At 38.1% G+C, this 26,259-nt stretch overlaps 2 protein-coding genes across 3 annotated transcripts; one reads left to right on the forward strand and one right to left on the reverse strand.

Moving 5' to 3' along the window:
* The first annotated feature begins 1,894 nt into the window (after window positions 1-1,894).
* Window positions 1,895-20,478, forward strand: LOC110859521. 2 transcript variants are annotated; one of them, XM_035844707.1, is made up of 19 exons: window positions 1,895-3,219; window positions 7,639-7,768; window positions 7,874-8,029; window positions 9,397-9,586; window positions 13,251-13,354; window positions 13,655-13,694; window positions 15,298-15,386; window positions 15,518-15,541; window positions 15,990-16,055; window positions 16,133-16,247; window positions 16,412-16,812; window positions 16,928-17,195; window positions 17,262-17,506; window positions 18,326-18,747; window positions 18,945-19,092; window positions 19,177-19,320; window positions 19,503-19,647; window positions 19,781-19,961; window positions 20,109-20,239. In XM_035844707.1, the coding sequence occupies exons 2-18, from the start codon at window positions 7,654-7,656 to the stop codon at window positions 19,845-19,847; spliced, it is 2,739 nt and encodes a 912-aa protein (XP_035700600.1). In that variant the 5' UTR covers window positions 1,895-3,219; window positions 7,639-7,653; the 3' UTR covers window positions 19,848-19,961; window positions 20,109-20,239. The 2 variants fall into 2 exon arrangements, with proteins under 2 accessions (XP_035700600.1, XP_035700597.1); XM_035844704.1 differs by lacking the exon at window positions 19,781-19,961 and having other exon boundaries at window positions 1,897-3,219; window positions 20,109-20,478.
* A 133-nt stretch (window positions 20,479-20,611) lies between these two features.
* Window positions 20,612-26,058, reverse strand: LOC110843020. Its single transcript, XM_035844701.1, has 22 exons — window positions 25,815-26,058; window positions 25,628-25,737; window positions 25,412-25,537; window positions 25,279-25,348; window positions 25,009-25,190; window positions 24,903-24,930; window positions 24,689-24,774; window positions 24,581-24,626; window positions 24,420-24,499; window positions 24,193-24,362; window positions 23,635-24,130; window positions 23,286-23,534; window positions 23,017-23,211; window positions 22,814-22,901; window positions 22,584-22,704; window positions 22,241-22,476; window positions 21,900-22,146; window positions 21,634-21,756; window positions 21,370-21,565; window positions 21,193-21,295; window positions 21,019-21,061; window positions 20,612-20,931 (listed from the first exon to the last, which is right to left on the reverse strand). The coding sequence occupies exons 1-22, from the start codon at window positions 25,960-25,962 to the stop codon at window positions 20,721-20,723; spliced, it is 3,354 nt and encodes a 1,117-aa protein (XP_035700594.1). The 5' UTR covers window positions 25,963-26,058; the 3' UTR covers window positions 20,612-20,720.
* Between the last annotated feature and the right edge of the window lie 201 nt (window positions 26,059-26,259).

Raw genomic sequence — 26,259 nt, forward strand, 5'->3', positions numbered from 1 at the left:
TTGGCAGTCTTAAATTGAATGTTGAACTTTCATCAAATGAAAAAATTACAGATTTCCGTTAGTAGTGGACTCGAGTCTTTTTTTGAACGAAATGCGATTTGGCTCGTCAGACAGTTAGCTAGTTCCAAAATCCTACATACTTTACCACCTTTTGTTCATGCTTGGAAATCTGAAAAGCTTCAGAGCGAAACTCAAGGCAATGTTTTGAATGGAGGGCGAAAACCACGAAAACCACACATTCTTCTTGCCCATTAGTCAGTAGAGCTAGTAATTTACAGTGTCCTGCAACATGTATAAAAGTTGGTCATGGCAGGAAAGAGCAGAACACAAAGTCAATGTGTTCACACCCACGCCGTTTATCTTCTCGTGGCCTTCATTTAGCAGTCTCCCCCCGCAAACCATAGAGATTGCGAATGAGCCATCCAAGAGACTTGCCCCTTACCTAACCTTAGACCCCTTGAGACTTTAGTCCATTAAAATAAATTATGGGAGTGTGGATTGTGAAAGAGAAGAACATCTTTCTTCAAGTGGTCTTTTCATTTGTCCATTTTGGGAGTCTGCCTCGTGCAGTCTTGGTAAAGATGAGCAGTTTATACACTTACTTAGTTGCTCGTAATGATCTTTAGTTGGTCGGTCGGCGAAAGGAGAATTTTTGGATAAAGTTGTTAAATAAATGTAATCAAAGCTCTATGCAATGCTTGCTTACTTAAAGTAGTCGAGTAGGGCACGATTGAGAGAACTAAAAGCACTTTGGCCCACAATGGAACCAGAACCAGTTATTTCATCCTGTGAATTAACCTACTCTTTTCTAAAAACCAAACTACATAAAGTACACAGTTAATTAAGTTTACCCGAACTATGAAATTTAATGGTTTATTAACAGTATGGCTATGGTAAGTACATTTTCAATGACCTATAGAAAAAATAAATAAGAAAAAACAGCATATTTAAGTGAATAATCTAATTTTAATATTGACACACTCATAAATGAACATAATGAATCCAATCTCAATATTCCAGCCAAATGGTACGTCGTTGTCGAACCCTTTTAACTCAATTTGGCAGACGTCGTGCATAGGAAAGTGCTTTGGATACCGTTAGGAAAAATTGAGATGTGCGGCACAAAGAAGAAAAGACTTTTTTTTCGAAAGTGGACCAAATCCCTCTTTGGAGAAAGCAGAGAAAGAGAGTGCCGTTGTTTCACTGTTCCTTTTTTCAGAAGCATCGGCTTAACATCCATCCCTGCCAATGTACTGCTGTACTTAAAGTAGACAACCCCTGTTGTTGGTGCGATCGGTTAACTTGCATACCCTTGAAGGCAAGTGCCTTCTTTTCATCTTTGGTGAGTGTGGTCTGGTTCGTAATAAAAGGAAAGATCTCGTTTGTTAAAGATCTGTGAGGAAGGAGGAAACCGGGCTTAGGATAAATAGCATAATGTAATGTGATGCTGTGGCAGTGTGCGTAAAGTAAAAGCACGGGAAATATATAACGCAAACGCTTTACGAAACCGTCGATCGATCTTTTAGAATTCCAGCGAGTTCTGCAACGCGAAGGTTTTCACTCGCAAAGCTCGCATCCAACCAAAGGAAATATTCCAGTCAGACGAGCAGTTGTGCATCCGTTTTTCCACCGTTGTCGCCCTTTCCTCTCATTTTCTCCCCACACAGCAGAAGGGATGTGAGGTAGCAAGGACTCTGGATTTCCCATCTTATCTCGCCTTTCTCTCGTCCTGGATCCACGCACCGCTACTACTTTTACTACTACCAGAGTCAATTGAGATCAGAGAGGAGTTTCCTGGGAATAACTGAGACCTGGCAGATTGAGACGAACTTGCGACACCGGTGGTAACAAGCAATGCTTTCCCTCGGTCTAAAAAGTGGATGAAACTCGGGTAGGAGTTTCAGTATCTCTGCAACTCTCCTCAACGTTCCAAGTGAGTGGCTTTCTCCCATCTGGAAAAACTGGGGAAATCACAACATCCAGAGCATCATTACTTTTGACTTTTGGGTCCATTCTCTCACACATTTACTGCTGCTTTCCGTCGTGAAACTGTTCCTCTTCTCTCTCCTTCGTCTTATCAAATACTGCTACCTCCACCAGCCCAGAATCTCGTGTTCTCTAATAGATCGAAGGAATCAAAGGGTTTCAAAATAAATTAAAGATAAAGATCCAACGTTGATTTTTTGTGCAATTTGTTTGTACACGAGGAATTTATTCTTGATGGAACCGGAGAAAGAGTTTCTTCAGTTGTCTGCACACTACAAGGATTCTGACTTTTTCGGAAAGCATCCTCAAGACTTTATAGTTATTTCTTGTGTACAGGATCCGAAAGGAAGAACCAAAGACAAGGAAAGTCAATGACTGGGCCAATTTAATTAGTTGATTTAATATAAAAGCAAATTCTCTCTCTTCTGCGCCATCGGTTGAGTAAGAGTGGCAGATATATTGGAGAATCTTTTGATGAACAGAAGTGTCGTTTTCTACCAGTCAGTACTTGTGTATTTAGTAAGAACAATGGCAATAATTTGTTCAGATGAGAGACGCTGGAACATAATTAACTTCGTTTATTACAATTAATGTCAGGACAAATCAAACGTCAACGTGTCACGAAATAATGTGAAGGTTGTTCAATACTGCGTTGTATTTTGCAGAGATTGTACAGTGAACTAATTAAATTCATCATTATTGCGTTAGGAACAAAATTGAAACGGGGGCTTCTGCATTCTACTTGCTACCAATGTTTACTCCGCTATTCGAATAAGGGTTCCAAATTTAATTTTGCATGACATAGAAGAAGTTCATTGTACAGCACAAGCATTTAGATTATCTTTCGTTGAAATTGCAAGAGAGAAAGACGAAACATACAATTGAAATATTCTTTTGAAACTAAAGATAAATGAGTGAAACTTGAGAGTGAAACGTTCTACATAATACAAAACTTTTGACGGCATAGAGGCTGGCGTGTGAAAAAAGAGACTTTTAGTGATAGTGGTACGCGAACATTTTAGTTTATGCACTCTGTTGTGTACCATGGTGTTAAAATACATACGTACAATATTAGACGCTATGATATACACTATAGAATATCTCAAATTTCAGTTGCAGGGTTAACATAATATCCAAATAATTTACTTACTTAATACCTACAACGGTGATTGAATTGGGTCGCATGTCAATTACAAGAGAATAACAACTAAATTTCATTTGCATCTACTTTGGGTAAGTCCCTGTTTTGCGGTAAACTAATCAATACTTAACTATAATTCTAGTAATGGACAAATAATACAAGATCAATCATGTTTAATTACAAACCCCGATCCTGATAACTGCTTGGTTATTTTCGAACAAGTCATAATTTGGGGAACAAATCGGGTCGAGATGCACATTTAATTGGGTCGTTAGATGCAGAAATTTCGGTTTTGCATATTATAAACAAATTATGACAGATGCATACTTTCCAATTAAACAGTAACAGGAAAATAATGAGTTATAGAATATGAAATATTGAAGATTTTCATTGTGCATGGCAAATTTGGAAAGGCATGAAAATTATGCATAACTTCTGCATCTACCTATGTATATATTAAACGAATGTATACATATGTAGTTCCCAAGTGCAAATGGCAGATTGAAAATTTCGATGTCACATATTGTACTTCAGTCAGTGATTTTATTTATGTTGAACATTTTGCTATTTCAATAGTGGGACGAGTCGTGAAAGAAATTCCAATTGTAAATTTGTATACAAAGAGAGGATGCAGTTCTATCTTTGACAGCAAGTTGAACGGTCTGGTGTATTATTATTTGTATTTGCTGGTATGATTTGTATCAGCAGAGTACTCCAAACCGACAGACATTTATTCAGCTTCAAAGGGTAGGACGCTTCTTTGAAAATTGGAAAACTACATTTGCACGTTCGTGTGTGTGTGTACTCGTCGTCCTCGTCGTTTGATTTGACTCGACATATTTCATTGTGAAGAAAAGGTGGTTAGAATAGAACGTGGTCGATGTTCGCCAATAAGACTCCATTCTCAATTCCCTCATCTGACATTGACATGCACCATGTAGGAGTATTATAAATAAATGTATCGCAACTTATGTCAAAACTCCCAGAAGAAATTTATTACAAAAGTAGAAAAAAACTTCAACCTCCAGAAGCTAAATACATCCTGCATGCAAAGTTTCAGTCCTTTTTTGATTATTTTGAAACTTGATGCATTTCACCCTCACCAACAAATGCCAAGGGTCAACTTGTGGAGAGATTTGTCTAATCTTAGAATTTGAGTCTTCAGTTAAATTATTTGCCTGGATAGGCACTGGTTTAGGATGAAACTTAAATAGTACAATCATGACCAAACTTTGAATTTGTGGAAATTTTATTTCACTTGCTTGTGCAGTTAGTCTCGTAAAGTGTGACGCACAATGAAAATTACACAGACTACAGAGTAACGAACAGACGTTGTAACGTTAAAATATTCATCGCTGGCTTTTGCTCCAAAGCATCTTTCTTTTCCACTTGGACGAAGGCACCAAGTTCCTAATTGAATCTACTTGTGAGAGATGACTATGCTAATATGAAATTTTAAAAAAAACGTCCCTTTGGTACGGCATGGATATCTTCTTATTCAGGTCGCCTTACTGCGATTCGATGTTTCTGGAGCAAAAATACGTGCTGTTTGTAATATTGAGCGTCGATAGTTAACAAATTGCAAAGGTGGTCACAACTTTATACGAATTATTATAATCCCTCAATCTCTTCTCCCAGGGACAAAGAAGCTTCTTTACAAATATTCAAGGAAAATTCTAACTGAATCTTCATTCGGTATGAGTTTCCAAGAAAATCTTTCTTGTTGGACCCGGATCGGGGAGATTTTGTACACATGTTTAACCAATAACACGAATATACGTTATTGATAAATTTTCATATAAAATTCCATTAGAGCAGCAAATCTTTGAAAACAAAATTGTTACTTGATACAAAGATTACCGAAGGATTTAGGTATGTCAATTTAGAATCACAAGACTAGCGAGGCTATCGAGAGCAAAAATATAGGAATTTAAGCGTGGGGAGATCACGACGAGTTGGAAAAATATAGAAATCAATTCTCCAGATGAATGGAAGCTGAGTGGATAAATTAGGTTTTCGACGCAATTTCTATCAACTATATCGGAATATCTGTATATATGTAGGATGGACTTGGTCGGTGTGCCTTCTTACGTGTCTTGCAACTTAAATTTCCTTAAGCTATGAGATTCAACCCTTTGCATGAAAGTAGCTGTTGAAAGAAATAATGGTTTTGCTCAAGATACAGTGGAATTTATGGACGCTAGTAGAAAATAGAATAAGAGTCTCTGTCTGTTGAAAACATTTTTGTTGGAAATCCTTCTGGATTGCATTTATTTATTTTCGATACAAGCGACGGAACTACCATAAACAACACTTTCTCCAAACACTTCCAAAACTATTGTGAGCTATATTTTATTGTGTAGGTAAAATTCGATCCAATTGTGGAAAATAAAATACAGGTTTTAATTCATTCATAATGATTTTTCTCAAATTACGCACATATATTTTTTTAAGTATTCCATATTCAGGTCAATTATTTAGGGATAAATTAAGTCATATTCACAGATAGTTTCGCGTGCTAAACGGATGTCTATGTTTAAATAGTAAACTCGATGAAATAACTGCATGGTTCCAATAAGCAGTCTACATCTTGCCAATCTTGTCTCACATACTGATAAATAATATGTATGCTCCACGCATGGAAACACCCCAAACTTTCCCATTGTGCACACTCGACGCATCAGAACAATAAGATCTTCTTTATGACGTTGGTACTACATACGAAGGTATACAGTCAAGTAGGCAGCAGTGCAAAAATGTCATTAGTATTAGATCGTTCCTCACGTAAAGCTCATTCCAGTTGTTGAGAGGCTTGGTAATTTATGCCCTGAACCCTTTTCTACCTCATCGGAATGAATGCAGATGAGGGATTGTATATTCTGCAGAATTACAATATAAACGAGTTTCTTTAATTAAACTTCCATCAAAAGATTATCATTCTCGCTAAAGTATGTTAAGTAATGAAACTGCATTCCTTCGTCGCGAAAAGAATTCGAATTCAGGCTGATTTATTATCGAGGAATTTCACTACACTTTTAGAAATTAAAAACAATCCTTAGCATAAAATAGTAATATGCATGCAAAACGTTTATAATAAAGTATCTGTTGGCTGAGAAGGTGTATACATAAATATTATTTGCTTGCATCCGTTTAGTATAAATACCTATAAGTCTGGATCTAGTGAGAATTTACATATGACAATGCGGCTATAATATATTTATTCAAAGTCGTCGATACATGTTTTGAAGATTGATCACCTATTTCGTACTTTCCTACAGCGACCTTACAACTTTAAACTATTGCGCATGACATTTTACTGTGTGCCTTATTTAGCAGCCTCAAAATCATTATTCATCTCATCAGCAGAGATTCTAGATTTGTAAATGATTATTCTGCCAACAGCCATTTCCGCTTAACGTTGTACGTGTCGTGCTCATCAACATCATAATAACGGTCATATTAGCAGTTCATTCCATCACCGCGTGCTTGAAGAAAGCGACTGGCCATAGGCGAAAGCGATACCCAATACATGGCTTATATACCGACAGGATGAACCGGATAAATGTTGTTGGGAGTAAGTTGAGAGCCATGCTGAACTCAATTTGCTTTCCACTAGAACAAACAGAGAGTAACCCGATCAATGTGCTGGGGAAATGAACAAACCATCGCATGGTGATACGATCACAGCGTGTGTACGTTATTAGCAAGCAGGGCAGAAGAAGAGATTAGAGGCCAAGTAAATAAATATAGGAGGAAAGGGGATCCTCCTCCGACATACTTGTGCGATCTATTTGTTCGCGAGCGAGGTGTCATATGAGAAGGCTGGGTTCAAGCAGGGTGAAAGTGGGCAGAGTTAATGCATGATATCCAGGTATCAACTAACCAGGCATTAAGAAATGTCTCCAACTCCATTATTCCGTAGGGGATGAGCCTCCTCCTCCCAGTGTGAATGTGAGCAGTTTAACTAATCTTTCTCCAAATCCTTCAGAAACCTTTTTTATGAGAACTATCAGCATGATCTAGAATTCTGGTGAAAAGCATTGTAATCTTTCTGAAAACACTGCAGGAGAGGAACCCATTTGAGTGCGTCTTTCCTTCTGATAAAAATATAAAGCTTTTTAGGTCATGGTCTTGACGGGTCACCAGTAATAAATCAAAAACCAAATATCATGAGAATACCGACGAAGAGAGCATTGCTCTTAAAATTTTCTTTCACTTTCACTTTCACAATAATTGCAATGCGTATGATCAAAGTTTCTAGACATACTTATTGCATTACAGCTTTCCAATCAAAATAGTTCTCCTAGACTGTTTCTCCAAGACTTTAAACTTAAAAATGGTGTATGGGATATGCTGAGATATTTGACTACTTAATTTAAGGTGCTTATGTGAATTTGGAGCTGAACTCCATGTGCATAAGACTTTACATATTTAAATATTTCTATGTATATACATGTATAGCGAAAATGAAATGATTTCAATACTAATGTTTACTATTTACAAATAACTAGGTTCAAGGACCGAACATGGCGGTGGAATATTCGATTTTAATTTCGTCATTTATTTTGATATTTGGAAACGTTGGATTTACTGCAGTACGAGGGCAAATATCATGGACTCCGATTTATGTTGACACGTCAAGTAAGTAAAACTTGGAGAGAATTTCACATTCTACGACCTGGATTAATTTAAATATATGTTGCCTAACAAACGCATTGCTGAGTCTTGATAAAATTGAATTTACAGATCGACTAGATTTGTGGACTGTGGAATCTGTGGGATGTATTTGCCCAGATGGAAAATCAACGAATTGTGCATGTTGTGTCAAACCTGGAGGTTGTCTGTGTACGTCAAACCTCAACAAATGCGCCCAATGTGGCCTAGAGGATTCTTGCCAAAGAAGTAAGTTCTCTCATGACCCTTTCACCAATGGATACACATGTAGCGTCACTTTAGAAGGATGAATTGCGCAATGTTGTGCCAAACACGAGTCTTATACACGCAAAAGAAGATTGCCATTTCCATTATTAACTTGCTAAAATTAAAAGAAAATATATTTTAGATTACAGAAATTCAATTTGGTCGCAAAGCCCACTTGAAGCACTGTGTATACAACCTTTCACTTCCAATCCCATTTTTTGTTGTAGTTCTGGAGAGAATAAATATATTCACTGAGAATTATTTATAATGATACTTATTTATGAGACCTTCCATTTCTCAGTTTTTTTCTCGTATTTGAAATAGACAGCTGTCATTCCAACAACTGTGTCCATTTTCTGTTTTTGATCTATATCGATATCACCACTTCACTGCATAATATGAAAAACCCAACGCGAGTGAAAGTCATTTTCAACTGTCATTCCCAGCCCGAAGGAAACTTTGCAAGGCTGTGTTTGTCACCAATTGCTGCTGCTCAAGAAAGTCGCCCGCTATGCACCAACCGAATAAAAAGACATCATCTCCTTTCACTTTCACCCTATTTTGTACATACATAGATTTCTGCGGCGACGTTTGTGGTAATGTGCTGGTCTCACTCACTTTAAAATGCTGTGCGATGGAATACTCATTACTCATGACTGGATCTTTGGTTTATGTACTTTATGGTTTATGTACATACTCCAAGTCTCCAAATTCATTCCGTCCTGAATGTCTAACAAACTTTCATTTCAAGCAGTCGCTGCTCATCAAATATTGACTATATAATTAGAATTCTACAGAGAGAAAGCAAGTGTTCGCATTATATTCTGTCCCAATGTGATTCGGTGTCAGCTTTAACCAGATTTCAAAACGCACACTCATCCACCCAAACGAATGAATGGCATTAAGCGAAAACAGAAAACGGGTGAGGTGAAGGTAGTCCCAGTGTAGTATGCAAAATCCCTTTACCGGACTATTTGTCATTCTTTTTGCACACTTCAGCAGAATTGAACATCAAGAAAGAGATGAATTGTTTGCAAAGCCCTTAGTCCTGGCTGGTCGTGTCATGCGGAGGGATGTTGATCGGTTTCCTCCACCTTATCAATTCGTCAAACTATGTGAAAGGATGAGATGTGTGTACTTTGGTTGGATCTTGTGTGTGTGGGCATGAGGGTAATCCATGCATTATTATGAGGGAAGGGCACTGGGAAGGGCAGCAATGTATTATTCATATCTGCATGTTCGTGTCTGAGGATGAGTGGAACTACTGCGAATAATGTACTGAAACCCGAAATAGGTTTGGTAGCTCATTTTCAATTCTGATTTCTTTTCTGTCTGTGTATTATTGGCAGCGTGTAACGTGACCATATCTGCAAGGACGGTAGCAACGCGCTCAGGTCTATCGTGGATTCACCTTCAATCCCCAGAACTCGAAGGCCCCACGTCCTGTTTCTGGAAATTACATAGCGCTCCAGGACAGAGGATTGAAGTTCAGATTCATCGGATGGTTTCTGTCGGCAGTTTCGACAACTCTTCTCAAACGTAAGAATTAAAATTGAGTGGAAGTTATCCACTTGTATCATTTATTTCTCTATGTATGCTATTTCAACATATTCGAGTAATGTCACCATGTGGTATAGCTCATAGTACATGAAACACAACTACTTATTTCTTAACTGACACCTGGGTAACATTAAACTGGGCATCATAACTACACACGTTGCTGCGGAATGAATTTGATTAGAAAGACACAGCACTTTCACTGTTAGACATTATTATAATTTCAAATAATCCAAATATCAATAAAGACATTTTTCGGAGCATTTTTATACGCTACATGTTCGAGCAAGCATACTTATGAATTTGTAGAAATGAAATAGTTTATCAAAATTCTACATAATGCGAACCATTTCATATATTTTACTACATGAACGAGTAGGATCTAGAACCGTGTAATTGCGTATAACTCGTAAAAAGACATGATTATCATCCACTATGCATAACCATAAAGTTTATTAAATGAGACCAACTTTTCTCGAAGAATTATGACGCGTCTTTCGAGGGTTGTTGAGTTCCAGTGGACCATGAGCACTTTGGCTTACATATTTTGAATCCGACAATTTTCCACTAGGAATGCGCATTACGAGGCTTTCATTTAGTCAGTAGTGTTTTAGATGAAATATGATCATTACATTAGTTAAACTTGGCTATTGCTTCTGGTCCAGTCATTATTATTTACGATTTTACTAAACGTATTTGCAGTAAAACAAATTCACAAAATGTTTGTAGTTTTTTAGTTCAAATGCCAAAACTAACTATTTAAATAAGCGTATTATTACATCGTACACGTAATTAACTTATTAAATATATGTATTCTTAAATATATTCTACAGACATAATTTTTCTGAAAATTTTCAGTGAAAGTATTTTTTCAGAGTTCTTATCTGGCACATGAGCATTCTATACATAGATATGAAATTTAAAAAAGTTGTCCGAAATTTTGGAATAGTAGCGAACAGTACTTACGGTACGAAAAATGCTCATTTCCACATTTACGAGTTCAATTCATTTTCCATGCACATCACCGTGTGCAGATTTCCCTTGAGATTGACGTTTAGAATTGCACATGTGTATACTGTATACACCAGACTTATTATTGCTTTACAGCTAATGTGAGCACATACGAAATGCCCAGGTTTGCAGTAAAATAATTTATCACTGAAGAAATCCCTTGGTAGTTTTTCCTCTTCTCAAGCAAATCTTTCGGTAAAATTTCCTAAGAAAATATTATGTAACCGAAATATTTGTCTGAGATAGAATTCCTACATTTGCAATTTTATTCAATTAAAGAATTAATTCAGTAGAGTAGCACGAAGGATTGAAGAGTTATTTTATACAAATACTATACAACTTAGGAGTAGAAGGTCACTACTTGTCGGGCCCCGATTTCGATCTCCTTTGGATATGTTGTAGTACTATATGAGTGTAGAAAAAGTGAAGGAGGGTTAGACTCCATGAGCCAATTTACGCCCGCCACACCCCCTCAAAGGCGCCCAAACCCCCAGAGTTGCAGCACTAAATCCATCGCCAAAAATCGAGTTTTGGTCAGATTTTCAAAAAAAATTACATTTTTGTGATCCCAGATAGTTGCTCTATCATATCCAATAGCAAACTCAACTTTTTTGAAATTTTCAATATTTTCGAAGATTTTCTGACCAAGGGTAGGTATTGAAAAAATTCGAAATTTTAAAAAAGTTGAGTTTGCTATTGGATATGATAGAGCAACTATCTGGGATCACAAAAATGTAATTTTTTTGAAAATCTGACCAAAACTCGATTTTTGGCGATGGATTTAGTGCTGCAACTCTGGGGGCTTGGGCGCCTTTGAGGGGGTGTGGCGGGCGTAAATTGGCTCATGGAGTCTAACCCTCCTTCACTTTTTCTACACTCATATAGTACTACAACATATCCAAAGGAGATCGAAATCGGGGCCCGACAAGTAGTGACCTTCTACTCCTTAGTTCAAATTGAATAATTTTGAAGTTAGCAATTAAAATGCATGCATTTGTATACTTGGGTAGTTTTAATGAAGCAATGTGTAAATTTGGTAGACGAGCAGAAGAACAACTGACAGGTAATCTGTTGGGATTACAGCCAGATAGGATTTCTGGATCAAACTGCTACAAAAGTGAATCCATTCAACTATTTATAGCAGCTTTATCCTCCACATTACAGGATGAACAGATTTTTCAGCCCACCAATCGTAAAATCTGTAGGTCTCAACGAGATTCATTCATTGGAAATCCATCGAGATTTAACAAACTCCGCTTTCACTTTGAGACCCGATAGGACTTCCAACTGTTTAAGTTATATCATGGCCGAGCAAAGCTGAGGTGGTGCGGACATTGAGATATATTTATATAGCTAAACAGAAGGATTCTCGCAATAACAATCTACTAATCTACACTGAGACGACTTGAATGATTTATTTAGGAACAAGAGCAACTTTTAGGACTATTAATAATTACGAGTAATCAATTTTGATAATTTTGTTCCCTCTGGTGTTTATAAGCGGCAATGGAGATGCAATGACGGCATGACGCAATAAAATTTGAATGTTGAATCCTATTTAGCACTGCTGGTAACCAGTTTTGGTGGGTAACAGAACCAGATTATTTTGTTATTATGACATGACATGGTGCAGGCAGAGGTACCAGATTAGAGGCAGCAGCAGTACTTGTGCATGCAGGAGAAAGTTGCGGCACATATCTACGGAGAGGAAGGAGTCGTAAAACTCTCGGGATCTGGGACGATGAAGAAGGGAATTTGATCCATTTCGATGTGATTTGAACTTCATCCAAGTTCCAAAACTACTCAAGAGGAAAAGATGGAAAGGGTTGGAGGTTGAATGCTCAAGCAAAATCTTGCTACACTTTTCAACTTGCAGTTTTGCTAGTGTATCTGTCTCACTTCACCATTGCAATCAACTCTTTCTCTCTCTTTTCACCATTTCCGAGAAAATACAAACTACTTTTTCATGTTCGTCCAGTTGGCGTTGCCAGAAAGTGCGGCGAGCACAGTCAGCCACACACTTTTCCACATGAACATAACAATGTTGGCTTTCAATTCGGTGAAAACGATGTATTTATTTATATATTTGAGTAGTGTCTCACTCACAGCCAAGCAGACCATCTTCTTAAGTCGTCGATATGCTGTCATTATTTGTTAGTACACACATTGATGAAAGTTGGAAACAAACAGAAAGATTGAGACGAAACTTTTAGACAGATAAAACAAAGGAAAAATGCTAAAAGTTTGTCTTACCTATGGATTTCTGAAAGGAAAACATTTATTGCTTTACTATGTATCACTTTGATGATAATTACAACAAACAGGGGGAAAATGAAGATATACTGGTTGTAATCCCTACGATGTAGGAATTACAACCAGCAGGTATATATGTACATACTTATCTTTAACGTGGTTTACTCTTTGTGATGCACTAATCAGGGTCGCTCGTACCCAGAAAGGTAAATTAGTACTTTGTAGAATAAAAATCAGCAGAGTTTGTTGGTATTTATCAGGCATCTGTATAGTTTCTTACGTATAGTTTCTTTTTTGTTAGTTTTCATTACTCCAACAAAAGTTTTTGGAGAAAAGAACTAACTGACTCATTTGTAATTCGGTTGATTGTTTCCTTTTCCAGATGCAAGGAGGGGTGGCTACAGTTTGCTGATGGAGATATATCAATCCCATCCCAACAGGCAATTCAACTTTGTGGGCAAAACAGCAGATTTTCTCCACCCGTAGGTAAGTAAATGTGTACACCTGCGTTTCATCTTTTAGTTATTGTTCATTACCAGTCAAGCTACCCATTATCCATATGCTTATCTACTTATTATAGTTAATATTAGTTTTATCTTTATTTTTTAAATAACTCATATTATTAGGACACTAGTTTTAAATTATAACACAAATCAAGTTCCAACCAAACATAATGACAATTAAAAGATTTAATGACGGCTTTGAAACCTGGCTTTGTTAAGGGTTTACTTTCTCAAGTAGAAATTGCGGCTCATGTTTCTTCATTTCTGAATGTTGTGTTTTCAGTGCTCTTTGGAGACCAAGGAATGGCAACTTTGTTCCTCAGGTAAGCTTGAGCAAAGTCCTTAGTTCCATAGTGCAATTACCTCGAAGCTTTGTTTATACAAGGGGTTCGTCACTCTCCGTTTAAAAGCAGTAATGTTGACTGGCCGGTGGGTTAGGTTGTGCGGAGATATTTTAGGATATATGTATGTACATACTCCTGAGTGAAAGTTACCCAAGAACTGAAATTTACACGTGGCGTGATGTGATTATGGTCGAGCAAGATCGTGTTGATTGTGTTGAGGAGAGCGAAATTTTGCAGCAGTCTCCCCCCGTTATGTCTTAACAAGCAACACTCAACATCCGGAATATGGATGGGGAGCAAGTAAAGTGAGAAAAAGTTCACCTCATTCAAACAGGCAGGGAAAAAATAAAGCTGACTGAGACTGACTTCAGCATAGACAAAAGAGTTTAACGACCCGAAACATCCGTAAGAAGCAAAGTTTGGCCACTTTTTCTTTGGGTGCGTTGGATGAAGAACGAGGACACAAAAAATCCATGAAAGAAGTCAATCTCATGAAGCTCATGCAACATCAGTGACTTTCTTTTTCCCAGCTCTAACTACACGAATAAAATACTCTCAACCATCCCGTCACTATTTTAACGTAGGCTTCTGAATTACTTTGCATCCCTATTGACATCATCGTAGCCTCATTCATCCATGTGACTGGAACAAAATTCGAACAGCTTTGACGCTTGGATTATGTTATGTTACCTACTTTCCTCTGCATAAAAGGCCGACAGGAAAAATAAATCTGTGCGGGGTTCATGCGTGCGACACTATTTGTTTACTTCATGAGGGTATTAACTTGGTGTAACCTCTTAATGGTGGTCTTACAATAATTTATTGGACACCAGAGATAATTGTGACTGCAATTATTTCTGAATTCTCGATAATTTTCACACGAAAAGTGGAAAACGCTCATCGAAGCAGCAACTCATCCTCAGAACAAGTACGTTATTGACCATTGGTTAAAATTACGGAAGGCAAAGGAGATCAAGACTGATGAGATGGAAGGGAACTCACCACATTGTCCTTCTCCAATAAGAGAACTTTTCACAGAGTTTTAGGCCGACTTCTGGAAATAACCGCAGGACGATAATATCATTATAGGAAATGTAGTGATAAAAGTACTTACTGGTTGAGAACGACTTGTAAATTTTGCACGGGACCCTCCTGTTAACAGCATCTGGATGTAGCAATAATCAGGGCTAAATGCTCTACAGATAATGCATTAGGAGTCATTTTGCTGTTTTACCAACCCTCCTACCGTAGCTGTGATGGCGTATGAACAGCGTATTATAAGTAGTACGTACTTGGTTGGCCATTAGAAGATACAGCCGTTTGTTCGTAATGGTTAGAGTGAAACTGTTAATAGGTCTTTATTCTGTGTAATACTTGCACCTTCCTCCATCCGCTTTCACTGGGCAAGATTAAATTCAGAACAATGGAATGGGGAATGATTTTAGTAAGTGGTTTTAGCTGGATGGAGCAGTAGCTTCCTTGAATGCCGTGTAGAAGAGCAGTGAAAGTGGAGTAAATTATTCAGTCGAGTCGCTCGCGTCTTGTAAAATATTTGTTCGCTTTAGTGTGCAATTTATTTCAGAATCGAAGGAAAGTCAACCCGATCCCAAGTTCTGGCTTACGTGTCGTTCTCATCCATAGATGACCCCACAGTTGGGGACCCCAGCAGAGGTAATGCTATTTCGAAGGGAAAGGCTTCATTTCACCAAATAAAATACGAATTACATAAATTATCATTCTACGAAATCTGACATTTCCGTATGGCTCCGCAAAAATTGTCAATCTGCTTTGTTTTCCTTCAGGTGGGAAATTGCGACCGCATTCAGGTAACATAAGATACTATTTTCAATTAAGTAACATGAGCGTACATGCATATTTGTAATTATGGGGTACTTTTATGCATATACATGTATACATATGCATATATGCTCTAACATTTTACACATATATTAATCTTGATTCGAATTTAGTGGCTGGTGTTTTTCTATTTACGTTGCATATATTATTAGATATCGTTGGAATCATCTGGCCCGATAAATATGTATATTGAATTGATTACGGAGTATGGGGAAAATTGTTATTTCCTTCATAAAGACCCCATTGGGAAGACTTCCAATATTGATTGAGCAAAATGTGCTGCTTCTTTATTGAATTTTCGTGCATACTGATACGTACATACTTACGTTGTGTTATGTATATATACGCTTATGTAATACATGCCAAGTTTTGATTGCAGTATGTTCAAAGTTATCTGAATTTAAGCAATTTTCACAGTGTGTGACTGGACTTATGACAATTGCTGGGCTGAATCGCAAACAAATTGCATTATATCTTCGCCTGGTAAGATCCCGGTTTCATGATTATAGCACTAAAAAATTCCTTGAAATAACCTCTGGTGCATATTTAAACTTTGGCAGGATATCCCGGATTGTTTCCGCCGCATAGACGTTGCCGTTACTTTCTCACTGCCACTGGCAATTCCACCAGCAAAATTCTCATACGGTTTCAGTCATTAAGCATTCCACCACCACCGTGAGTCTGTTATTTATTGAACTTTTCTCCCCAACCTCCCCATCACGTCCCATTCTTGTTGGAGAAAGTTTCATCTTTGTGGAAAGATGGTCCCGCTGAAATGAGACTGTTGAGCGATTTACACGTTATAATGCGATTTTTGACACTGGTTTTCTTGTTCCCAGACTGTGTTCGAGCCACCACATTGCAGTCTGGCGTAAGAACGTGTCCAACTCATACTTGGGTCCCCCATGGAAGGTCCTATGTCAGCAGTCCGAGTCGACAGTTGTAGTCGACGATGGCCAAGCCCTTATTGAATTTAGATCAGGATCCAACACCTCCCCATATCTCTACACTGGATTCCGTGCATCTGTTGAATTTCTGCATTCCACTGCCGTCGTGGTTCCCACAGCCTTCTCTCCAAAACGAACCATTCTCGCAGTGGAACCATCTCGTCATCAGGATGTGGAAGTGGTGGTCGGAAAAAAATCACCCCCAGCGTCTGGTTCAGCTAAGAGTAGATCGAACCAAAAGAAGCACGGCGAAAAGCCATCAGAGGAACCCGCGAGACCAATAAGCAGCACTGGTTAGCATTAAAATAATTGAGTCATATTTAACATATATGAATGTGTGTAATGCACCTGTATGCAATGTGCCTGTGTGACAAAAACTATAAATACCTACAACTGTTTGTGATCTAGATGAGCCAAAAAGTCCCTTAAAACGTCAAGTAGTAACTTGCGATCATGTATTTGATGGGAATGTAGTGCGGGATGAAAGTTTTCGACTTAAAATTCCAACAAAGGACATGTCATCCGCTGGGAATAAGAAAAACTCCAAAGGCAATGCAGGAGAATCGGTACACGGCAATTGGAATTCAAAGCCATCAGGACAATTTCACTGTCTTCTACAGTTCGCTGGAAAGGAAACTGATGTCGTTCAACTGGCCTTATCTAATTATAAATTACGGTATTTTTCCGACATCTAACCTCAACCTTAAAAGTTTTGTAATGAAGTTGCCTTTAAATTCAACAGGGGATCAAATTGCTCTTCGCAAATACAAGTATACGATATGCTTGAGGACGGCTGGGCTCCAAATAAAACCACCTCTGATGGACTTTCAAACAAGACTCTATTGAAGCTATGTGGTCCCATTAGCAATGAAGTTCAGTCAAGATTTACATCCTCTCGCAAAAGAATGGTCATTTCTGTTGTGATGTCGTCAAAAGACAGTCCAGTAGCATCTGAAGTTCTCGAGGGAGCTTTCCGCTTTCATGACGGTAACAGAAAAAACGATCGCTCTATAAAGTTGTGCTGCTGTACCGCCTACAACACTACAGCATTTTCTTGCTTTTACTTGTGTTTTTACTTCTGCAGGCCACACGGTTTATGACATTTCCACATTCCATATTTAAGTAATGAAATTTGTATGACAACACACCACCAAGTGCGTTGTGTGTAAAAGATGGAAAAAGTTTGCATCGTCGTACGACATAAAACTTGGCACGATATTAGTAGTTGGAAACTGAATGTAATTGGTAGTGGAATACATATATATGTATAGACTGCACACTGTGTAGTACATAATAATGTATACATTCATATTTATATTGTACAGATTTGCACCACTTTGACTTTTACCCATCCGCATGAAATGGTGTGGTGGTGAGATTTAATTTAGGTGGTTTGGAATTCTCTTTCACGCAGAAATCTATTTTCCTCATAAATAAGAACTCATCCAATTTTCGAAAAGCACTACACATAACACATTCAAAATGAAACAAAAGAAGAGGCTCCACTCTTATTTCCTTCACTTATTTCATTTCTTTCACCATCCAGGAAAGTTTTTGTGCCTGCCAACTTGAGCATGTTATGATTCCCCTGTTTTCATATAAAATCTTCAATTTGTGCCAAGTAAAGGAAATAAATAAGTACGTGGGATGTGCAAGTGTGGATTTTATTAAGCGAATAGGGTTCGACGTGAAACGAGTAGATATTATTATTTATTTTATGTGTTGTGGTGACACATTCTGAAGAATTCTTTTATTATCTCCTTGTGGCTGGTTCGCATTTATGTGTGTGTGAACTTGTGTTTCTAGAGTCGGCCGGGGGGACACTGAAATCTCAGTCTACGTGTGATGTGGTGGTGTCACAAAGCTCGCACCCTTCAGCAGGTTCCTTGTCTGTGGTTGGACCCTTCAACTCACCTCTCTTGAGACTGGCTAATAGGCTCCCCTTTGTCTGCAGCTATTCAATCCACCCAGCTCAGAATCAGAGTGTCATCTTGACACTTGTAAACACAACCACTGGTCATGACACCTCCACAAATCCCATTTCTGAGGCACACCACGAGAAACACTACGACTCGACGTCTTCGCCTCAGTGCCGAACAGTATGCTCTACTTCCGGTTGCAGTTGCGATTTGTCCAAACTCACACAGATTGACCAAGTAGATCACTTTTCTATTGTGACTGGTAGTGGTGGTTCTACTGAAATTGCCTGCTTTTGTGGATCACTTTCGGTGAGTTTATTTGTAGGAAGCAGGATAACGATGATGTATTGCCTGTTGTTAGTTTTCGCCCAAGCATGCTTAATTTCTATGTGCCCCTGCCAAAAGTAAAAAATCTGTCGAATCTCCTCCATACCACAGAACCTGCCACTACAACTTTTTTTTATTCTTCATGAATTTGAGGCTTACAAATATTACGTCTGTTCCAGAATATACTTCCCATTGTTTTCGAATCTGACAACCCTCTCTCTTTGATTGCTCACTATGCGAGTGGGAAGATGGTGCTTAATCATAATATTTCATACCAATTTACTTCACCAAGAAGATACAATAGTTTTTCCATTTTTCCTCCAAGCGGTAAGAGATGATGCATACATACATGAGAAATGCAGTTACCGGTAAAGAATCACTTTCATAAATTGACAAAATTAAAATTTCCAGGTTGGAAAAGGTGGAGAGAAATTTTACCAGGACAAGCAATAATGCCAAAAGGCTCAAATTCGTACAAAATTTATGATCTTACTTGGCCAGCAATTATCCCAATTCGTAGCAAGCTCAACATTGATCTTTTATCTGAAGAAAACGGTAAGGAAATTTGTCATTATTTGACTTTGACTATTTGATTTTTAGTGTCAGTTTATAACCGTTATGTAACGAACGCGTGTCGCACATACTTCATTCTCAAAGTTAATATCATTTTTACCGTAGAACAAAATCATAAAAAGGTCTTTTTATCACACATGGAAATAATCACACGCTGTTTTTAGAACAAGATTGCAGTACGTGGAACCTGACGGCCTGGGCTGAACATGACAAATTTCCTAACCGTACGTACCTGTTGACCTCCTTCTGTCCTGCTGAAGGGAGAAGAGAACTCAAAGTTCCTGAGTCCATCAGAAATGTATTTATCAAGTAAGCCCTTCATGCACGCTCTGTTTCTTTTTCCCATCTCCCACTTTCGTACACAACTATTTTACAAGTCTTTGCTTTACTCACTTATCCTTTAGTAGTGGGTAACCCAAATAATCCATACAATTTCTAATAGAACAAATATTCTGAACCATATTCCAATGCATACTGATGTCAAGGCACACATTTGGGACGACAGCTGATTAAATGTTTAGTGGGCTTCAGGGAAGGGTGTCCTGTTCGAAAACAGAAAGTTCATTCGCGAGTCGTCCAGCTTAAAGTTTTCAGGAAAAGATTTGTTTTGTTCCGTACTATAGGTATATACATATATATTATATACGTATTTATATGTGTATGCTGTATATTCGATTTCGGGGAAAGTTATGCAACGGCGGAGATGCTTATTGTGATCATGTCTCCTTTCTTTGACTTTACCTAAAGTTGTGCCCTGATTTGAATTGCAGATTACAAGGGGTATCAATTAGAGTACCGCAGTTTGAAATACGGTGGAAATACCACGACACGTCCTTATCCGCCAGCAACCGTTTGCCAGAGAAAATGATGTCAGACTCAGCAAATAAGTCCTCGATTATCCAACAACTTGTGTTCGGTATAATGAGCGTGCTGACCAAATTCCTGCTGTGCAAACTCCTAATTTTCAATTATATTTAAATGACTATTTACTTGACATACATAAACTTATACCCGAGCCAAAACTTTTATATTCAATTGTTCTAACACTAATATATACATTTGTAAGTATACATATACCAATATAAATGTCTTTTTGAGAATATTGTAATAAAATTTCAGAATATTAATATATGCAGAAAATATTAAAAAGCTAACGATTGGAGGCCAGCCAATGTAATATATGTAACATGCAGACTTTATTTTAGATATCAGATTAGATATACATGTTGATTTTCCAATACATTAGTTTGTTAGTAGCAATCATAAACTTTGCAAGACTGGTAACTAATTCATGATTTTTTCTACTTGTTCATAAGCATAATATTTGGTTTCGGTTTAGAAAATTTGAACAATTTTTGGAGACTAGCAATTTAAAACACAAATTAGAGGTTAACGCAGAGATCCTGAAGTTCCTTGCTTTCCATTTTATATCCCATTTCTTCTAGACGTTGAATGATTCGCAACTTTTCTTCCGCATCCGAAGTCAGCAATGAACAACAAGATTCTTTGGGATCAAAAAATTTAAGCAAATAAGTTTTGATCACATGCTTGATGTCATCAACGGTCACGTTCATGCTATCCTTCAGAAGATCTCTGAAAAGTCAAAAGTGAACATACAAATTAAATTAGTTTAGCTTGTTTATTTTAACAACCATTTTTTTCTTGTGACATGTTTATTACCGTCGAACATTCTCTGGCTGTCCTGCCAAGTGCGACAACAGAGCTGAAATAGGTAAGTTGATAGAATTAAAATACAAAAGCTGATTTGGTCACTTTGCTTCACTCATTTTTTGCCCTATTGTTCAGATTTACTACGATTTAGTACACCCGAATTTTCATGGAAGTTCAAATTACCTGATGCAATCGTCCCCTGTGGTCCAAGCTCCATCGTCGCAGGGTCATTTACAACCATGAGTTTTGTTGCCGTCAGAATTGCACTTATCCACTTCCAATCATCCTGATTAGAAAGTTCTGGTTGATTCACTTTCAATTTTGTCAATATGCAATTGGGCCCAAGGAGTATGTACATACCGTCATTAACATCTGCATGGTTTTCAAGCATCCAATTACGTCGTAAGACTCCAGGTTGAGTGTCATCAGATTGGCGTATGAACAAGGCATTCTTAAAACTGGGGAGCAATAGTCATCCAGATCCCAGCAATTCCATATCCACTTTTGAGCCATGGAAAAGAGCTGAGCAGCCATGCACAGCTTTGGGAAATCTTCGCTGTAATTTTAATCATGCGTTCTTAAATGTTAATTATCATCGAGCCTATTTATTTTTAATCTATGTACTTGTGTGGATTGATGGTAATTGCAATGTTCAAGCAAGGCAGTCGAGGCTGGCTGAGAGAAACGGCAATGCCACTTCCTTTGGGGATCTTCATGACCGTCGTTTCCAGAGTCGGCTGAATTTGACTAAAAATACGTAATAAATATGTCATACACATAGAATATTACACCATGAGAGAAACAAAATAATTAAATACGCAACAACGACAATATTATGTAGAACTATGTAAACGATTTATGATTAAGGGCCACTTGTGTATTGAAAATACCTGAATGTTTCTGGCTTATTCACGCCGGTAAAGTATTGCTTCCATGGCTGAACCAAGTCTCCATGAATTTGTTTGACATCCTTCACTTTTGCTGCCAATTGAACAACAATTTTGTTCGCAGCAACAATTGATTTCCACACATCGTTGGTAGTGGATGTGATTTCAGCAGGATTCTTGTCCAGCTCCTGAATGTACTCCATCATGAGATCAAGTCGCCGTCTTCCAACAAACAATCGAGCATTCGCACCTGATGTCGTCAATCAGATTTCAGTTAGGACAGAACATAAGATGGCTACACAATGCAGAGTTCAAGTGCTTATGAAAATAAAAGAAAATGTTACCTTCCTCGTACACTTGTTTGATCAAAGAGTGCAAATTAATCTCAGTAGAATCAAAGCAATCGTAGTTTGGTTTTTCAGCAGTTTGCATTTTGTAATTTGCAGCCAGCCCACGGGCAGCCTCGGTGGCCACGAACTTTAGAAAATTTGGAAAAAATTCGCTTTTGTAGAGGATATAATGCAGCAAACCCACGGCCCAGCAATATTTCTCAGGTCGAACAATAATCGTCAGAAAAATGCTACAAATACATACACAATAATTAGTGTCCTTTCCTTTAACTGGCAAATACGCATCGTTTAATTCTAATTTTTTTTTAATTTGGCAAAAAGTTAGTAATAATCGTACCTCTGCATCATTTCTCCATTCAGCCCAATTGACACTTGAGAGTCTGCAATTTCCAGGGGTGGGTTAAATTCATTTGGGTCCACAATCTCGCAATCGGTGTCTAAGCCTGGTGGGCGTGGGCCTGTCATAATGATTTACATTTGGTTTGTAAACTTCATATTATCGTTAATTTGGTATTATTGGTAAGTAGACTTGTAACTGCAATAAATCGTAGACAATAGATAACTTACATACAAATGCTCCAAGAGCTGCAGTGACGCTGGGGAGAAACTTTCTCATTTCATTGTTCAGGTGGCTAGTGTCGAGCACAGTTGTGATCTGCAATTTTGGAGATTCGAGTATCGTTAATAGAACGCCAATTAAATGATACACGCAAAAACTAGTGGTAGTTGTATTTTTAGCACGACAAAATTATACATAATTTTGTTCTTACATAAACAAAAGAAGTCTCAGTATCCTCCAGAAAAGTGTACATTGGGAGCTCAGTTAGGGGAAACAAAGGATGTTGTATTTCACTTTCAGAATTAAAACTTGTCAATGGCCAGGACTTCAATTCAGCCGTTTTCACGTTTTCCAAAAAGTCGTTAGTCACCTCCAGACCACTTTCGAATTCTTTCCTCTCGTCTTCCTGTCAAAATTTAAAAGAAAACACTTTATAAAGAAAATGCAGACTTTAACAAAGACAATCGCGTGGACACTTACAAAATCCCCGAATGGGAAAGGACTCAATTGCAAGTGCTCTTCTAGCATGCCCAAAGTTGTAGTTTTTTCGGTACTGGGCAAAGCAGGTTCACCCCGCCGATTATCATCTTCAACAGCAATTTCCTGAGCCACTGGGTTTGTTGCCCTTCGAGGACGAGATGCTGCTCGGCGCGATGACGCCGCAAAATCTCCAGTTTGTTCTTCTTTAATCATCGTCTCTTGAACTTGTGGGTTATCCATGCTGACATCCTAAATCAGATTGAGAATAAATTCTAGTATATATACCTAACCTATGCTATTATTTTATTTGCTTAAGTAAATTTGCATGGCTTTTTAAACGATTTCTTACCTTCGGCAAGACTTTGGTGCAAAAAATCGGAGCATCTACGAAATGCTTCTTCATGACATCCAACCAAAACTGGATCGGTTTCTTGAGAAGTTCGTCAAATATTATTCGTGGGCGCATCCTTAGTTTCACTTGTTCCGGAGATCCTTCTCCATATCTTTCAGCTTTGGCGATAGCCGACGCTATCATGAGGAACGGTTCAGACTCAAATTCCCTAATATAATGCCACCCAACACGGTCTGCCATTGCGCGGATTTCATCCAGCTTCAAACCCTTATCCGGAGACTCGGACATTAGTTCATCGATGGTTTCATTTGTCAGATTGACTACGTTTTCTGCTGTTTCCAGATCCCTGAGTCCATGCACGGTAATCAAAGAACAGCTCTCAGAATACTCTAGCTGACACCATGAGATTCGGTGTGCAAGTCCAGTTGTGACAAGTTTTGTCCACATTGGGCCAATCGCAAGATGAGCAGAAAGGACTTTGATAGACATGGATCTGTAAAACAATTTGAAGATTAGTTACTCAAATGGAGAAGTGAATAATTTAAAATCCTTTACGTTTCCAAGTCTGTGGATGAACACCCTCTCCATCCAACGCACACAGTAGGCATTGGTTTCCGCATAGGATTGCGACAGACAAACCATGCTGTATTCGTAACCGGACTTGAGACCATAGGCAAATAGCAGCATCTGCTCCATGGCTTCACAAATGGTGGGATTGATGGACGCTGCAACAATTTAAACAATGTTAACAGTAAATAAACTACGTAAAAATTATAACTTACCCCCTCAGTAAAATCACTTTCATGATCATGCAATACATCCAAAATATGATCCTTGTTCTTCACAATTCCAGTTATAATTACTGGCATAAAAATCCGTACAGTGAATTATATTTTTATAAAAAATTTCAAATTGAAACTTCAAAATTCCATATTCTTCTTACCAGTCAAATTTTCAGGACGATACAGGCGATCATAGCATCTTCTCATCTATAAGGTTAATCAAAAATAGCATTTATTAAAGAGAACCCGAATAGTAAACTAAAAATTACCTTGGACGAGGAACGATTGAATCTTCCATCACTCAACAGGCGATTCCAAAACGCAGGTGTATTGGGGAACATTGACTGTAGCGTTCCTAGATACATATACAATGATTAAAAATGTGGACAAACCTTATAAACTGGTGGTACTCCAAATAGAGGACACATTGAACATGTAAATAAAAAATAGGTTCGTGATGCATAATAAATGAATAAATAGTACCTTCCCAAGCCATGGCACCCTCTCCGGCCTACAATCACAATTGCTCCGAATGCGTTATAAGATTCTACAACTTATTATGAAATACATATTGTTATCCAGGTCATACCTCACTCAAGGCGTAGTACTCCGCCTCTTCCAATCGAGGTCCGGTGTATTCTTCTTCATCACTTTCAAAGCCTTCAGCGGTCGCACTCTCAGCGGCTCCTGCGCCTTCAATGTCCACATTCAGGTTGGCGAGGGCATCAACGACGTCATCTCCTTTGGCATCAGGTGTTTTCGCAACTTCTTCTATAATTTAATGTCGTACACACACAATATTAGCCCAATATTAGACCTTCTTTCTTAATACTTTTAACTATTGTTATAATTTCTGTACCACTTGAACCTTTGGGTTTCTCAACCATTTCTTGCTGTTTGTACGGATACCCATGAAGTTCCATCACAGCCTATGCAACTCAAAAGATATTTTTAATTCAACAAGCACATTAAAATAAACATTTCAATGTCACCTCAATATTTTGCAAGAGATACGTAGAGCACGAAAATGTCCCAAGAAACGCAGGTTCGCCTAAGGCACAGCAAACGTAACAACTTTGGTCTCGGTCAGCCAGAGGATTCTCGGCCCCATGAAATTGCTACAAGTAAGAAGAACGGAAAGGGAAAAATTAAGATATTTTATATCTGATCTATGATGTGCTAATTTTCTGATAAAAATAAAACCTTACCCACGCCGGTCGAAGCATCTCTCCCCTCATTGGACGGGGAAGAAGGCCACCAGAGGAGTCCAGATGATGGATTAGTTGTTCAATCCCACCAGCTTCCGGTTGATCAGATCCTGAGGGAAAGGCGAGGCAAATAAATAAAAAAGCATACTTCATGTTCCCAACAAACGGTGAGAAGCATTGATCATACCCAAGCAAAAGTAACCATTGATAACTGGTGACTCCACTTCCGCAAAATACACCGTCATGCCAGAGTTCTTCGACTTGTACTTTGAAATTCCAACGGAGCCGAGGTCTCCGGGAAGGAAATCGAGGTCACACTCAAAGTTGGAACTCATTTTCAGAACTAAATGCAAGACACACCCTTCGTCAAGAAGCAAAGATTCTTTGGCGTTTTAACTTTTTTGATAAGATGAGGAGAGCGACAAGGACTGGGGAGGAGGTCAGCATAAAAATCACCGAATTGGAAAAAATTCTGGGGTGCATTTCAACTTCATTTTTTGATCGTCTGGTTTCTTTGGTTCCGTTGCCATGACAAAATGCATGCATTTGAATTTTATCAATTTTGCATTTTATCAATGTTTATGTTAATAAATAATTAACTTGCCAAACTTGTTTATCAATGTTTATGTTAA

Source organism: Folsomia candida, unplaced genomic scaffold, assembly GCF_002217175.1.
Source record: "Folsomia candida strain VU population unplaced genomic scaffold, ASM221717v1 Fcan01_Sc001, whole genome shotgun sequence".
Classification (NCBI taxonomy): domain Eukaryota; kingdom Metazoa; phylum Arthropoda; class Collembola; order Entomobryomorpha; family Isotomidae; genus Folsomia; species Folsomia candida.